Source organism: Numida meleagris, chromosome 2 (assembly GCF_002078875.1).
Source record: "Numida meleagris isolate 19003 breed g44 Domestic line chromosome 2, NumMel1.0, whole genome shotgun sequence".
Lineage (NCBI taxonomy): Eukaryota > Metazoa > Chordata > Aves > Galliformes > Numididae > Numida > Numida meleagris.
Genome location: NC_034410.1, coordinates 58999205 through 59016341, shown reverse-complemented (window position 1 = coordinate 59016341; position 17137 = coordinate 58999205). Strand labels below are relative to the sequence as shown.

The 17137-nt window shown below is 41.7% G+C and overlaps 1 protein-coding gene across 2 annotated transcripts in view; it reads right to left on the bottom strand.

Moving 5' to 3' along the window:
- Positions 1-17137, bottom strand: part of JARID2 (jumonji and AT-rich interaction domain containing 2) — a 207346-nt gene that overhangs the window by 81491 nt on the left and 108718 nt on the right. For both annotated transcript variants that reach the window (XM_021388284.1, XM_021388285.1), the window contains exon 3: positions 11980-12121. In XM_021388284.1, coding sequence (XP_021243959.1) covers positions 11980-12121 — 142 coding nt within the window. The remainder of the gene's footprint in view (positions 1-11979; positions 12122-17137) is intronic.

Genomic DNA, 17137 nt, shown 5'->3' with positions numbered 1-17137 from the left:
AATGAAAGATTATTCATTTTTTTTTTTTTACTAAGAACGTCATGTACTCTCTGTGCTCTCACTAAACTAGAAAACCTGCATGTAAGCTTCAGAGGAAATGCTGCAGCACAGACCTTCACAACCAACACGTGGCTCTGAGTTAACAGTCCAGCGGGTGAAGAAGACACCTTTCTCTGCAACAAAAATAGCCAAGTATCCAACAAGTATGAGACACAGGCTGCCAGCAACCTGTTCAATAATGCAGGCATGTGGTCCTGGGCAACCTGGGGCGGGGGGGGGAAGGGAGGTAATCCTGCCCATGGCAGAAGGGTGGGAGCCCAAACCATTCAACTGCTTGGAGTTCACACTGACCAACTCGCAACAAGAAGAGGCTGATAAAAGCCTAGTTGAGAAGACATGGTATCACTTTTTTGATGGCTTGTTCTGTGGTGTAAAATTCCAGGAAAACAAAACAAGACTCCTCACTGGAGAATACAGAAAAAGACAAGGATAATAGGAAGTGCCACTCCAAGTGCTGTCACAACCAGAGGCGCTTGCTTTACACTATTTTTCAGTTTTCAGATACCTAGGGAGAATATTTGTTAGTGTTCAGTGGGACAAACAAGTTATTTCAGCAAATCCAGAGGTTAACCCTTGTCATTTAAAAATGGATTCGAATGAAGATCACTTGATAAAGCACTGTCAAAATCCTCCCTTAGGGAGAGAATTTTTAGTTATACATATCTCAATTAATTTTATATCACAACATGGAAGTAGAAAGATAAATATATAAAGCAGAATAGACACTTTTATATAAACAAAACAAAGAGAAATAAATAATACACTTTAATTTTGCATTTCTCTTTGACATAATAAACAAATACTACTCCAACCTCAAAACCTTCAAGAATACACCAATTAAATTTGAAGGCGGAAAAGAGATACAGAGATTAAATGGCATGCAAGAGACTGTTGTATGGCAAGATTTTGAACATATATCTTCCCTATACTGTACCTAGGCTACTAGGAAATACTGTGGATTTATTGCACAAAGGGCAGTAAACATTTGAATTCTTTTAGTAGTTGGGTCCTGTGACTTTAGGCATAATAGCAGAAACTGCCTTTCAGTTCATGTGCTCTTTTCCTGAATTATTCCAGTCAATTCCCCTGATAGGAACAGTGTGGCCTTTACTCAAGTGCTATCTCCTCTTTTTTTCCATTTTTCATCTGATTCACCTTTGAAGTTTATTTTGCAGTCCATCTGGAAACTGGAAGCAATTAAATACTCTTAACCTGGTTTTGCATGTGGCACAGGATCAAGAGTAAACCTGACAACAGGATTTCTAGATAACAGGAATGAAATAAAAATGATAAAAAAACCAAACCTCAGTTCCATGGTAACACTTGTTTACCTATGGCTTAATACTTACAATCTAATTTTCAGGTAATGAGAGGACTTCATAAAGCTAGACATAAAAGTAAGGTTCTCGGAAATTTTGCCACATTTCATTTGCCACGTTTTTCTTTTATGAATCGCCCAGGTGGGAGGAATTAGATTTCAAGAAAAATCAATAGTGGTCAATTTTTCTAGCCTAAGACAAACACGAAAAGTCCAAGCACAGTGAGATACTACAATTAGCAGGCCAGCTTGGTTTCAGGCTTCTGACTTAAGAGCCAAAGTTTTTGTAAGATTTCTCAATCACAGTCAGGAAACTTCATGATTTTCAATGTGCAGGTGTAAAGAAGATGACACTAAAAATAGAAGTCATCAAGGAAGTCCCAGCTGCTCATTTTCACAGCAAACTAGACGAATGTAAAAGAAAAACATTAGACTCCTTTCTAAAAAAAGAGTTGATTAAAATTTTAGAGTAATTTATTTTTAAAAACACATTTTGCTTGACAAGTTGCAGGACAAATTGTCACATGGCCAAGAAAAATCTAAGGCATAGGAAACAGCACAGACACAGAAGCACAGGGTTTCAGAGTCTCTTCCTCACCTCACCAAGGAAAGAGAGGCAAGAATGATGACTACGTTATCCAGGCAGGGTCCTGATCCGACCGGGCTCTTGCTAGCTGACAAGCTGTGCCAGAGCCAGCACAAAGGGGCACAGAGAAGCACACATCATCCTTGTCATACATTCCCTGGCTGCATAGCGGGCCACTAGGCCATAGTTTCATCCCAATGATCTCAAGAGGAGATAAAGTGATTTTCGCTATCTGGGCAGCAACCCAAGGCAAGGTATTCACACAGTTGTAGAACAGAGGGACTTCTCAGTTGGCTCCTGACTGTGGAAAGCCACAGATGACTGTGCTCAGCAGACCGAAGGAAAAGAGCACAACACCACAGTTGGCGGTCCCCCAGGGCAAGGCCTCCATAGGCAAAGAGGGAAAACCTCTGAAAATGCGGCTGTAGTAAGAAACCAGCCTTTGTCAGAACAGCAGCGCAGCTCCACCAGCCCTGGGATGGTCCCTTGGACAGGTAGTTGTGGCCAAGCTTCTTGGCTGGAGAAGACATTACAAGCACCTATTTAAGTCATCTACCAAACCATCACATCCACATTTCTCTGTTAAAGCTGGGATATATAAAGCTGTGTATAGAAATCATGATGAAGTGCAAAGAAAAGCCTCTCAGACTTAAAAGGCTAACGATGTGTTGTCTCAGTTTTCATTTCTTCATTGGGGAAATTTTAACTTGCACCAGAATATGTTTATATTGAATGCTAAAAGCTGCCATTTAAAATAAATAAATTCTAAAGCCTATCCTACACACTCACGATATATACACACACAGGCATTACCAGTTAATTCATTTTATGGACTTATGACTCTGATGACCAACTATTCAACTGTGAAAACAGATCGAATCAGATAATAGTTTCAGGAATGACCCCTTTAACTAGGGATCTCCTCACTCCTACCCCAATATTTTGTTCATATAAACAAGCATCTACAGGATTTCATAAAAGTGAAAGCATTAGAAACAAATGAGACTTTGCAAAAGAGGAGATCTGTACAAACTTCACTTCATTGAAAAGATAAAAAACAGCTGCAGGAGCTCAAGGAAAGCAGGAGGGTAAGGGAGAAGAAGAGTGGACAGTCATCTCCATAGTAACTACCATGAAGAAACTCTGGGGAGAACTTGTCTGAAATCTGAAAGAAAGAAGCTACTAGTAGAAATGGACTAAAACATAAGCAGGGGGGAAAAAGTTGCAAACAATTTGCCACACGGCCCATGATCCCTTAAGCTTTAGTTTATTTAACCAGAGCCAAGAACAAACACTATGAGAGAAAAGCAAGGAAGGAAAGCATAAAATCATAACATAATGATAATCTCGCCATTACTGTACAAGTATTTAACAATAAGCATACCACACTAAAATGGTAAAAATATGAGTGTCCAAGTTAAGAAGAAAAACAAACAAAACCCAGCTTCCATTAGGAGATTCTGTGCTATTGGATTCAGACAGCAATGGAGGAAAATAAAGGAAAAGTGCTATTCCAGTGTAAGTACGCCAGATACATATAAAATGCCCAGGTCTTCTATATCAACACGAGAGACATGGCAAGGTTCCAGAGAAGTCATCTGCAGTAAAAAAGAACTATGCTTTTAAAATTCAGTTCAGAGCTAGAAAATCCTCACTCTTAAGCTAGCCTCTTAAGCTACACACTGTTAACAAGGACCGCTCCATCTCTGATCAGCGCTCACACTGCCCCATACCTCTCTCTTTGAGACAGACCCATTCCCTACTTTGGACAAAACCTGTTTTGATCTGATACAAAACAATGCCAACACACACACTACAGTCATTTTTGGTGAATCAGCAGCCATCCACGTTCACACCATCATTTCCAAGGAACATATCAGGAACATATTCCTACCACTCACTGTGCAGGATCTGGATGAGTACATTGCTTGCAGAGCGCATATGACAAAAGTAGTCCAATCCAAGTCGGCTTTTGTCTCAGCATACACATACAAAACACTTGGTTAGAGTAAGTGGAAATGACATTGTGTAGAAACTGCCCATAAATCCCCTCTAAGCACCACTTGTCTAAACCTTTACAAAACAAGAGGTCTCAATCATCTAGTTCACTTAAATTTTGGTGAAAATGTGAGCTAGGTCTCAGTGTGCTTAGCAGCAAGATCTCCAAAGATCTTATCTGGAGAATGAAGAAACTGTACCAATGAAACCTACTACCTAAATCATATCCAGCCTCCCATGAAGGAAAAAAAAAAAAAATCTAAAAATAACTTCTGGCAAGTTAGCTTTGTTTTCCAAACGTTGGGCTGAATTAGAAGATTAGGAGCCCTCTCTTACTGCATATTACAAAACATCAACAATCTTCAGATTGTCATTCTCTTCCCATATCTTTTGCTTCCCAATCCTTTGAAAGAACATTGTAATTGTTAGTAAGTGTTATCTAAGCAAAACTACTTCCTGACAAGCACGATTGCATTTTACATGCTTAATTCAGAAACAGGTTTCAGCTTTTCCATTCTTGGCCATCTATCCTCACTACAATTATTTTTATCTGTTGACATCTTTTTAAGCTCCGGTTTTAATTTTATGCAGGAAACTGAATCTGTTCCGTTTAATTCTGAAAACTCATCCATACTTGAAGGTGCTGAATGCTTTAAGTAATCTCTTCTTTTCAAGGAGAATAAGACCACTGCAACTGCTAGCGTGGTTAATTCTAGGTATCAAAACTTTAAAATAGACTCTCATTCATTAAAATAACCTAAAATAAATCAAACAAACATTGTGGTGATATTAGAAACGCAATTCAATGCCTTTTTTTCCTTCTGTCTTTGATTCTTAAATTCATTTTGAGGAATTATGAATGGAGGTACACATAGAAAGTAATATTAATGGAATGTAATACTAATAAATGTGTTTGGGTTTTTTTTCCTCCATTCATGCTGCAGGACCAGAAATAGCCAAAGCACAGCAACTAGGCCATCACTGCTGAGGTTATGAAATCCCTGGAAACGTCCATCACATGGAACATTTCTTCTGATGTAGCACAGAGCTTTGGGAAGAAAAAGCACTCACGTACTGTTCAAATATAGACCTCGATAGAAGATGATTTTAGTATCAGCTTGTCTTTTTGAAATGCCATGTAAGTCAATTGGCCACAAACGCCTTACTGTCTGGACAGGAGAGGAACAGAAAGATAATCTTCAGAGAGCTGTGAAATCAAGAAGGTTCTGAAAAATATCAAATCAGAGAGATGCCTCCTCTCCCCCTAGTGACGGCAGGCTGAGCACTGGGCTGGCAGCAGCTGAACTGTAGACTCAAGGCAAGAGAAGGCCAAACAACAGCACAGTTGCACATAGAAAAACGACAGAAGAAAGTAGACACAACAAAGAGTTGATGTTACCCCAAAATACTAGCTTAAGTACACAACTGATGCGCATCCAAAAACCTCTTTGACACCGATACAAATTTGCTAGTAAGAAGTGTATTTCAGTGCAGGTTCAGTTAGCTCCTACACTGATTAGAGAAACCTCTTCCCAGTATTCAAACAACCATCATCTGGCCTGTCACACTCATGGGTCAGAAGCACATGAATAAAAGCAAATGATGATAAGGATGAGTTGTTGAGCAGCTGAAAGAGCATTCGCCAGAGATGGAACCACAAAACCAGCTGCACCCGCTTGGTCCGGCTCTGGAAACTCCCTTGGAAACCACCTAGGGGAGGCAGGGAACTGGAGCTGGAGCCCAGGATCATGATGTCCTCCTCCTGCAACCCTGGCTGCTGAAGAGAGGGTGGCAGGTGAGGACAAGCGAGTTTGCTTAATGTTTCTCTGCTGCTATAAATCATACCCACACAATTACTAAATCACTACTAGGACAAGTTGTTTACATAGCTGTCTACCCACAAAGTTAAAGTGTTCCCAAATTCTTGTACCTTGTTATATCTTTGGCTGTCAGAGAGAAGAATCCACGCCAACAACTTCTGCTTGTTTCTTATGAAAATACTGAATGAACATTAATCACCTGATATTTTCTTCTCATACTACATAGAATGATCTCCTTGACTTGCATGATAAAGAAGGTGATCCATCTTTTTGCTATTCTTGCATAAACTCACTCCAATGGACTATTATTGTTTTGTTTATAAGGCTTGTTATTTAAATATAAATGTGCTGCACTAAAAATATATTCCACTCATACAAGAATTTCCGGAGGGAGTAAAAAAAAATTATGAAACATAAATCTTACTGCCATTTTGCTTTTACTGTGGATTAATACAGTACTTCTTCATAAGCCAACAAGTACTGCAGATTTGCATAGCCTACTAAAATTACAAAACAATAATGCAAGCACCTGGTTGATAAGTGGGATTACATTATACGGCAGCAGGCAACAGCTGAATGCAAATGCATCATATAGTGTTTCAATTAGTGAAAAGACAATTCCCTAAAAAAGTTCTGGAAAACACTTAGATATTACAAGTGATGTCCTGCTTTCACACCTGAGTCATAATACACGGTTCCCTTTCATTGCCCAGAATACTCAACAGCAATCCCTCACAAACACACACATATGGGAACATGACTGACCTTGTTTTATGTCTTACATGGAAGGTGCTAAGTCTAGTGCAAGAGAGACTATTCATTATTAACTATAAAAACAATCTGACAAAAAAAAAAAAAAAAAACCAACCCCAAGCCCTCACAGTCTTTTGACAGTTCTGCTACAAACAAGCCTTTTGCAGCCCAAGTTGAAAAGGATTACAACAAACCACTTGCCTAATGCACAGAACCTGGCCTGCTCTCACTAGCTTTTTGTTGTGCTAAAGGTGTAATGCAGCACTGCCAGTCCTGAAGCCGTGCAATCACCAGCTCCCTCCTATTCCTTGGCCACACACTCCCACCCCTTGGCTTGGCAAACTTCGCCATTCATCTAGCCCCACAGTGAGCCAGTTTGGGGAGGTAAAATTAATAAAAGGAAAATTGAACAGGCAGAAGAAAGCCAGCACAATGCAAGGAGAAGAAGCACATCCCACATCTTGGCCTTGCTCTAACACAGAACCACGCTTGCTTGAGACCATTAGCAGAAAGCAGCTGTATTAATTAAAGGCCTCAGAGGGTTCCTAATAAACAATTTCTCTCCAATCCAGCTGTGGCAGCTTAAAACGCTAGTGCTCCTCCATGGCTATACCCTCCTCCCACAGGCAACAACCTTCCCTGCGGCAGAACAGGACAAAGAGATCTCTCAGGAGCTCTGCACACTCGGGGTCCAGGTGGGATGGGTATCCATTCTACTGCTCCTGCAACAGGGTGCCGGGGGCCACAGCAAGGACATGTGGAATCCAGCGGCTGCTCACATAGCACAACTGTAATGCAGAGAAACGCTGGAGGACAGCTGGGAGAAATGCTGTGTGCGTTCTGTGCACACAGCTTCAATCCTTCCTTCCCCTGCTTGGAAACTCTAACTTCACTTCCCAGGCACTCGCCTTTGAGACTGTATGCAGGACACTGTCAATAATTAGGCCAGTGTGGAGACGTTACAGACAAGGGGAGAGCTGAAACCGTACCCTAACTAGTCCGGGGACCCCCCAGGCTTTCAGGGTATCGTGGTGGTGTCAACCACCAGAGCCAACTTCACCTGACACAGCAGGTAAGGGTAAGGTTGCCATCACAGAGTGAATCTGAGATAACACGGAGCAGCTGTGGAGTGAAAAACAACAGGCTTCCTACTGGAAAAACTGACACAAGACTGGAAGCGTGGGGACTGGTGAATGTTTTCAGATTTTCTCCCCTGAGTTTTGTGTTGAAATTTCTTCAACGCAATTTTTCTTCCCTCTTAATTAAACAAACCATTTTCCTTACTGGAGAAAATATGCTAACACTGAGTATAAAAACATCATGCAAATCTCAGTGGCTACTCAAATCAGCCAAACCCCTCTCATTTCTCAGAGCCTTGTATTAACAGAACTTTGCAGTAAAAGAGAAAAGCATTCAGCAGTTCCCTGTGTGCAATGCTGGGGAAGGGCTCATGGGAGTGAATAGTAACAGGAAGCAAGCAACAGCCTCCTGTCACCAATGATGAACATACTGTCATATCCAGCCAGCTCTACACAAATGTCTTCTTGCGTAAGGTGAGCAAATGTTGCTAAAAACCATACAACTGTTCCTGTGCACTGTTACAAATACTTCAGTGAATGTATTCTTCGGAGAAAGAATTCATAAAAAATAGAAGAACATCCTGCACAGAGACTCAAACTCCCTTGGCCTGTTACCTATTGCCCTTCCCAACTAAGAATCAGAGCTTCAAGTTGGAGAGTGATACCAAAAAGAACATGAAGTTACGCTTCTCCTTCAGGGGCAACTACCTTTGTCATGGCTTTTTAAAACAGTCTTTACTCTGCAAAGACTATCCAGCTTTTGTCCATCTCTCCCAAAAATATCTAACAAACTAGCTCCTGCTCTCTCTCACACACAACAATTAGATGGCAACTCATAACACAACAGGTTTCGTGTAGCATTTTTAATGCAATGTTTGAATGCTTTTGCCAAAGGTTACAACAATGCTGACACTGAAAGCATTATTTCCTACTCAACATTCACCCCCTTCCATCTAGTCTTGGACAAAAATAATGCACAGCTCAGACCAAAGCAACTCTTTCCATTCTCTGAGTGGAAACTCAAACAAACCTAAGTACTTTGGAGTCCTGTTGCTGTCAGTTACCCCAAGATCTATTTATTCTGTTAGCAGGGCTTATGTGACAGATTTGGAGACTTTACACAAGAAAAGTCATATATGTACTTCTGTTCCTCCTTACCATCACCAAGCAATCACAGATGAAAACTTAGCTTCAGAAAACGGTAGGTTGTGCATGTTCTGTTGAAATCTAAAACCCTACCGTTGAAAAAAAAAAAATGGAAATGGGACTTTCCCAGCTGACTGAGAACTCAGCTGTACAGAAAGCTGCCTCCAGTTCCCAGACAAAGGTGTTAATTACTGGCAAAGTCCCCATAAAGTCTTGTTTGAGGCATTTGAAGCCTCAATGGGGCATTCAAAAGCCCGGTCCATCAAAAAGATTTTCTATGCAAGTTTCTGAATAAAATCTGAAGCATTATATCACCATACTTTCACCAGAACGCCTTTCTCCCATCATGATGCTCTCTTCATGATGTATGGGGCTGTTCAGTTGATCAAACCACAGATGTGACAAACCTGGAGCTGTGCTTGGCTGGGGCCTGTAATGTTACGTTATATCATTACGTGGGAAACAAGGAACACTCAGCAGCAATCCCCTCACCAGACAGGCAGGTGGGGATCTACCTCCCCACAGATGACTGTCACCGTCTACCTATCAACAACTAATCCTCTCACCAGTAACCACTGGAAGCATGTTAAAAAAATCATGTCAGATCAGTCACTGAACTGCCCAACCTGGAGGCCAGAAGATTGCCAGGCAGGATTGATGGGAAGAGGCCTCCACAGTACCAGCTTGTCATTACACTGAAGAACTGCAAGGTCAAACCACAACTTGTAACTTCTGAACAAATCGGGACTCTTACAAGAGAAGTTAGAAGACAAACAACCATGCAACTCCAGTTCTGAGGAGGGGGAAAAACTGCATGAAGTACACATGACAGCCAGTGCTTCAAGGTGTGTTTCAGCACTAAAGCACTTTTAGTTGTACACACAGCTGAATAGACAATTAAAAGTTTGATTCTGAGGAAGCACAAGGGAAGATAAGGAGGACATGATCTCTCAGAGCTTGATCAGTAACCCCATAGACATCCTTTCTGACAAACAAGTTTAGAACAGCAGCCATTTCAAACCCTGTCCCCTCTCATCATTCTCTTGGGTATCTTTCATCTGCCCAGTATCTCTAACACAACTCTTTGTGGGATCCTAAGATGACCATGATCAAGGAAATGTTACATGCACAGCAAAAGAAAAAAAAAAAAAGGAAGAAAGAGGATGATGCCAGAACATTCAGCATGCTTACGAGCAGGAGCCCAGAAGATGTATGTCTGCAAAGAGGAAGCTAGGGGAGGAAGAGAGACAAAAGATATGTGTAAATGGAAACAAAACAGGAACGTTTCCCTTCACAGCAACTGCAACAGCAAAAACTAATGCTATTTCAACAAATCATGAGGCATGAAGAACTGAAATGGTGTCTCATCTTCCACAGAAGACAAAGATACTTTCCATCTTGGCTTCTGTTTTTTTTGTTTTGTTTTGTTTCAAGCTTGGAAAGTACTCTACGGTTTTTCACTAAGTTCTGAAGGATTGAGTGTCCAGTAAATGAATCAACTGTGGGCCTAAACCATCGAAGTGCTGCTCAAGTATCTGAATCCCACAGCCAAAACTAGCAGATACTGCTTCAGAAAAATTTCTCCCATGCTTGAATGCAGTTTCTTGGGATGGGTGATGTAGCAATCCCACTCATTTCTGCAGTTGGACTGTGCATGATATCATAAGCAGGGAGGTAGCAAGCAACAGCCCCCTCCTGCCCTTCCTCACCCACACCCCACCCTCAGAAGGGATCAAGAGGTGCTTCTTGGTTGCACTGGCAGCTGTTCCTGCAGCCGTGCTGTGACCAAGAGATGTAAACTCACACAGATTAAAAACAAAGAACCCTGGAAAAAAGCCTAAATCCATCTTTCTCCTACCATTAGTTCTAATCCCAAGCAGCTCCTTCAAGCTATTCAACACGTGACCCTGCAAGCGTTTGTGTCAGCACAGCTGGGAAACGGGGGCACTGAACTGAGGGGACAGAGCAAGCACAGAGGACTGCAAAACCTCCTGAAGATAATGTGCTAGCATCAGTGGCAACAGTATCAAACAATGGTCACTGTCTCCCAGGGCTATTATACCTACATTTCTAAGAAGAAATCATTTTCAAGCCTCTGTTTTAACTCATAAAGCTAAAAATAAACACACAAGTATTCTTCCCCTGACCTGCAGTAGGATGCAATAAGCCTTACAGAATTTCTGCCAGTATGGAAAATATCACAGATTTTATTTGGATATGCCAGAAGAGCAAGTAGGAATATTCAGAGCTAGATTTTGGGTTTGTTGCTGTGGAGGGGAGAATAAAAAGTTGCAGAGAAAGGGGTGGGAGGCATGGGGACATGGGGGCATCCAGGAGAGCATCCATCTTCCCAGATAAATCATAAGGTCACACAGAATACTTCTTTTGTTTGAAAGAGAACTTATGTTACAGTTCATTTTGGCTGGGACTAGGGTGACATGAGTGCGGAAGAAAAAAGTTTGAGAAAGCATTTTCCAATTCAATCTTTTAAACAGCATTTTTCAGGCAGCCTGTTTTGGTTCTCACTTCATAGAGGGGACATCTCCCAGCCTCTGCCTGCATTTTCAGCATATTTTCTGTAAGAGATTGGCTTGATTCCTACAATTTTAACCCACATTTTGCACATTCAGGGTAAGAACTCATAAGAGTTCAACAAGGGCTTCATAACCGACTTCTAGGAAAGAAGAAGCAGTTTACCACAGCATTATGTCAAAGTAGTTCTTTGCAATCAAATCCCCAACAATACTGCCTTACTCTAGTTTCTCTTTTCAGAAGCCTTTTTTTTTTTTTTAACTTAACATGGTTTCATTCACAGAAAATTAAAAATAACAAGGGTAACACTACTTTAACAATGCTTTCCTTGAAGTTACACGCATACACTTACTGATATGTCCCCCAGATGCAACGTAGGTGGACAGGGGAGGCAAAGAGAGTACCAAGCCATATCATTTAGCAGTCACCTACTACTGAACAATTGCTTTTCCAAGTTCCCAAAAAAAAACAAAACAAAACAAACAAACAAAAAAACCAGCAAGTACTATCTATACCGATGGATGAAGCCTGAACTCCTACTGTTACTAGAAGGACTCCACACTGGAAAATCTTTTAATAGTAGGGCAGTATTTGCAACCATTCCTAACAGATAACACAATCACAACAATATAGCACAAAAGGGACAAAGCAGAGAGGCCACTTCTTTAATCGTGATGCACTACTGACCTTTTCCTCGAGGGCCCTTCTTCAAAATCTGAAGAACTAATATCGTTGCTCGTTGAGGACACCTGCGATGCATCGTCCTTTTCATTCTCCAGCTGCTCTGATCCCGGTCCTAATCCTTTAGATTGGCCATTAGTGAGAAGTCCTGCAAACATGACAAAGTAGTACACAATATTCAAAACCTGCATTTCCAGCGCCAAATGGATTTTATTAAAATTCACACATTACACTATCAGTAGAGAGTCAACTCCCAAAGCAATTGTCTTGCAAAGAGATATGCTGATAACATTGATTTTGCACAGAGGTACTTCAATAAGAACCTGGCTGATTGCATGTTTCTGATTTGGTTAACTGTAAGCTACCAGTTCCAAACAACTCTACTACAGATGTCTGCAATCACATTTATAATCTTGTCACATCCCTTTTGCTAGAAAGAGCACAGTTTAGAGTCAAACTCATCCCTGTTGCCAGAATGCCTGTTTACCAGCACAGTACAGAATCTTTTTTCATTTATCTGTAGATCGGCATAAAATTAAATTGCCATTTGGTTAATCTGTCTTCTTGAACTTCATTCTGCTGCTTCCAACTATTGTAATTTATGATCCTTTAAAGAATCCTTAATCCAAAGGAGTTAACAATAAACATCCGTTTCTCAACTTTGAATCTTTGACTCAGTGTCACTCAAACACAGAAACTCCACATTGCAGACTGAGGTGTGCAACACAGGGGAAACATATGCCACAGCTACCCTCCATTTTGTGCCTTTTCTCTGCTGGAAGAATAGTATAGCAAGCAAAGTCATGTAGATGGAAGAATGTATGGGCCTCTGTGTGAGCATAATGTTCAACAACTATTACAAGCAGACAGACAGTGAAGCCACTCAGTCTTAAGGAAAAATTAAAAGAGTAACATATATAAATGCAGAATATCTTGAGATGGGAGGGACCCATAAAGACCACCAAGTACAACTCCAGGCTCCACACAGGACCACCCAAAATCAAACCCTATGTTTGAGAGCATTGTCCAAACATTCCTTGAACTCTGACAGCCAGGGGCCATGACCACTGCCACGAGGAGCCTGTTCCAGGGCCTGACCACCCTCTGGTTAAGAAACTTTCCCTAATGCCCAGGCCAAATCTCCCCTGACGCCACCCCATGCCGTTCCCTCGAGCCCTGTCGCTGTCACCAGAGAGCAGAGCTCAGTGCTACCCCTCCGCTCCCCTGGTGAGGAGCTGCAGGCTGCCATGAGGCCTTTCCTCAGCCTCACCTGCTATAGGCTGAACAAGCCAAGGGACCTCAGCTGCTCCTCATACCCTTTCCCATCTTCATGGCCCTCCTTTAGACATTCTCTAATACCTTTACATCCTTCTTATACTGTGCAAACCTGCACCCAATGCTCTAGGTGAGGCTGCACAGTGCAGAGAAGAGCAGTGTATTAATATATATGTACATTTCTCAGTAGACTTTGGGAAACAAGAGAGGAATATTACTAACAACATTACCAGCTCTGTATTTATTCAGTGTTTTAAATTCTTGGTACCAGAGGAGCTGCAACTTCATCCTGGAAATGCTTTCTCAACTCTCCATCAAAATCCTTGTGCAAACGGTACAACAGAGCTTTGTTTCACAGTTTTAGTTGCTCAAGAAATGTTGGTAGAACTGCCCTCTCTGCGTCATTTCAGCCCACTTTCTATAATGGCACCTTTGAAAGAAAACAGGGAGGGGGCTGACTGGTTCCAAGATACGCTGGGCAGCAAGGCTGGTAAGAAAACAAAACCAAAAATGCTTACTAATAACAGCAGTTCAAACAGCATCAAAAGCACTGCATCAGCACTATGCCACTTCAGACCTTCTGTTTCCAGGGCCAAACATCACTTAGCACTCTCAATGCGTTAATCACATAACCTAGTATCCAGGCACGCTCAGCTTCAGGGAATCCGTTGGCAGAACTAGCCCAACAGCAAAGGCCCTGCTGGGGCATGCTGCCTACTGAAAGCACCAAAGCCCAGCCCGATGCTGTCCCCCTTCCTCAAGCCCTTTGCTCAGTGCTGCTTGGATGCTATGACTTGGTGTGATGTATTACCTACAACCAGGCTCCCAAGCGCTCAAGCCCTTCTGATTCCAGTCGAATCTAATGCTCAATATGAAGACCACAAAATAAAAGCTGAAATCGAGCGAGGCACTGCTTTCGGCATTAAAACATCTCTTCTAACCAGCCTGAGACTGACACAGCAAAGTTCAATGACCACGTTTACATTTTAACTCCTCTTTTGTTAAATTGCTTTTGGCAATTCCTTCCCTTTAAAGAGATCCCAAATTGTGACCTAGCAAGTTTCAGGGTTTGATACTATGCAGTGCAACTCAGTGATACGACATGGGTGACAGCATTCCTTCACTGTATTCCAGAGGAACCAAAGAAAACCTTTTAAAAAATATTAAATAGATTTTATGTTTAGGTGACTGCACCCTCACTGAAAGCAGCAGTACCCAAGTCTACGCCTAAACAAGAATGAACTGCTCTGCCTTTTTCCATGAAACTACTGCTGATATAATTTACCATTTTAAAACTCCAGAGAAGACTAAATCAAGCATATCATTTGAGGCCTGATACTCAGTAATTTAACTCTTATGACAGAATTTGAATAGGTTTTCCAAAAGCAATATTTGTTCTGGAGACTTGCCATATGTAAAACCCAGCAAACTGAAGTATACGAGTCAAGAAAATCACCTTTTGGGCTGTCAACTTGCATGCACTTGGAAGGCAATTCTTTTTTATCCTTTCTCCCTGCCAAACCATCAGTGCACTTGGAAGACAAGCATGATTTGTGTCCCTTAAGGAGAAATATCGGTTTGTCTACTATTATTCATCATAACCAGCACCATCCCAAAATGCAATAATATTGCAAATAACCGAAGTTAGCTATTATCAACCAAAACCAATTAAAACAAGTGCCCTAGAAGGGAGGCATAAAACTACAAATGAGAGATACTGATAAATAATGGGAACAAGTGTCACGTTCTATAGCTTTTCAGGGTCAGCGTAATTGCAAAATTCACTCAGCAGTGATGAAAGGCACAGACATCCACAGTCCATGGGAGCTGTCTCCTTCCAAGCACTGGAGAGAAAGCACATGCTGAATTAAGCTGTTATAAAGCTTATTGTCACTCAATCATTTTTAGATCAAATGCATTCAGTTTGCCCCCAGATACCTTTCCCTTCAAACACCATTCCTGCTATCTCCTGCAATAAACCACGTTCTCTGCCATGCATCAATCCAGAGCTATCAAGGGCTTGGAGCCCAGGTGCATCCCAAGGGTGGGGACCCTGCGGATGTGCCCGGTGACACTCAGACACCCCATGGCCCTTAGTCGGCTGGCACTAGCACAGTGGGCTGAGCACACAGCAGAAATAGAGGGTGGCTCGTGTCTGTCCACGTGGCTTAGGCTCTGTGTAGTTAACCAAGCACTAGGAAGCAGCAGGCATTCACATTTCTTAAAAGCAAAGTACTGCATACTGTATGTATGTAAAGAGGGAAAAGCAACCAAGCAAGAAAATGCTCTTTTGGGTAACCTGAAGAGCTGATCCACTTTTTAATCCACATACTTCAGAGCACTCAGCAAGCCAAGGAAGCAGCAAGCCATCAGAGAAACAAATAAAACCAAAAGGGACAAACACTTCCTCAGCTGCTTTTCTGCACTCTCCAACCTCTAAACCAAGGTGCAGGCAAGCCCTGGTCCTTGTTGCACCCGTGACCACCTCAGTCCCTAGCAGCTGGCACCTGGCACAGGCTGCCTGCCCCTTCCCACTGGGCTCTGCTCAACCTCGGCTCTCACTGCTTCTTCCCCAGCCATTGGGCTTGTGGCCAAACACCAGGCCTGGATAACTGGCAGAATAAAGCAGAGATGAGAAAGATAGATTTTATTCTGTAGCACAGAGAGAAAAGCGTTTGTTTTTAAAACAAAGTCTAATGCGACTTTTTAATATTTTTTCAAAACTACATGTCATTTAATTTAAATTTGAAAGTACAGCAACACAGATTGTAAATCAGTGTAGAATTTCACGTATGAAAATGACTTACACGAAATAATAATTCATACGTATAGTGATACAGTACATACTTGCTGCCAAATTTTAAAAAGAATTGAAACTCTTTATGGCTCAAACAGAATAAACACTGCTTTAACTGAGCCACTAATAATGAGTTACTTAATTAAGTCAAATACAGAAACTCACATATCAAATGGTCCCTTAAATTGACTATTCTGGCTTTAACAGAACAGGATTAGATATTTTAAATGAGAGGCCAACTACTAATTTCTAGTAATTAAAAAGGCTGGCTTACAAGTGAACCACATTAACATCTTTTCTAAAATGCATCTTAGACACATAAATCTCCGCCTTCACAGTTTGATTGAATTCTTTTCTAAACTTCTGCATAACTTGTGATAGCAAACTGCATGCTGTTTAAAAACATACATCAAAAAAATCAGCTTCTAGCTTCACTGAGAAAACAGCAGATGCAAATATTACACCCGCTCTGCCACAGCCAGGGGAAGCAGAAGAGCCCTTCCCGCACACCGGTGTTCAGAGACTGCACTGCTGCCACCTTCCTTCTATCTGCCTTTCACCTTCTGAGTGTTTTTGATCCCATCTGTGGCTACAGGCACACTTGTTGGTTTGGTTTCTCCCCTCAGCTGTCCCACCACCTCTCCATCCTTGTCCAGTGATGGCCCTTTCACCAAAAAAGGCTATTTGTAAAAATAGTTACATCAGCTTAAACGAGCTTACGTTAGGGGGCTCACATGGACTTAAGCAGATTGCTTTTCACAGCAGTCTAGCAAGCAGACTTACTATTCCAGCGTAGCAGAACTTCACTTATGTTGGTTCAGATTTGCTAACTGTACCATTTTTGGTGATACACGCACAACTATAGCAGCAACCTACCACTCTCTTCTAGAGCTGGATCTAACACATTTCTGGAGACCTGAGAAACATGCAAGGCTGGCCTGAGGAGCACCAGCCCCTCTGAATATATATACGATGCACAGTGGAGCTGCAGAACACACAGGGTGAAGAGAAGGAAGAGAAAAGCAGAAAGGAGCAGCACATGGCAAGATGCAGAAAATGCATGGGAGGGTTTGAAGTTGGTTAGGGAGTTTT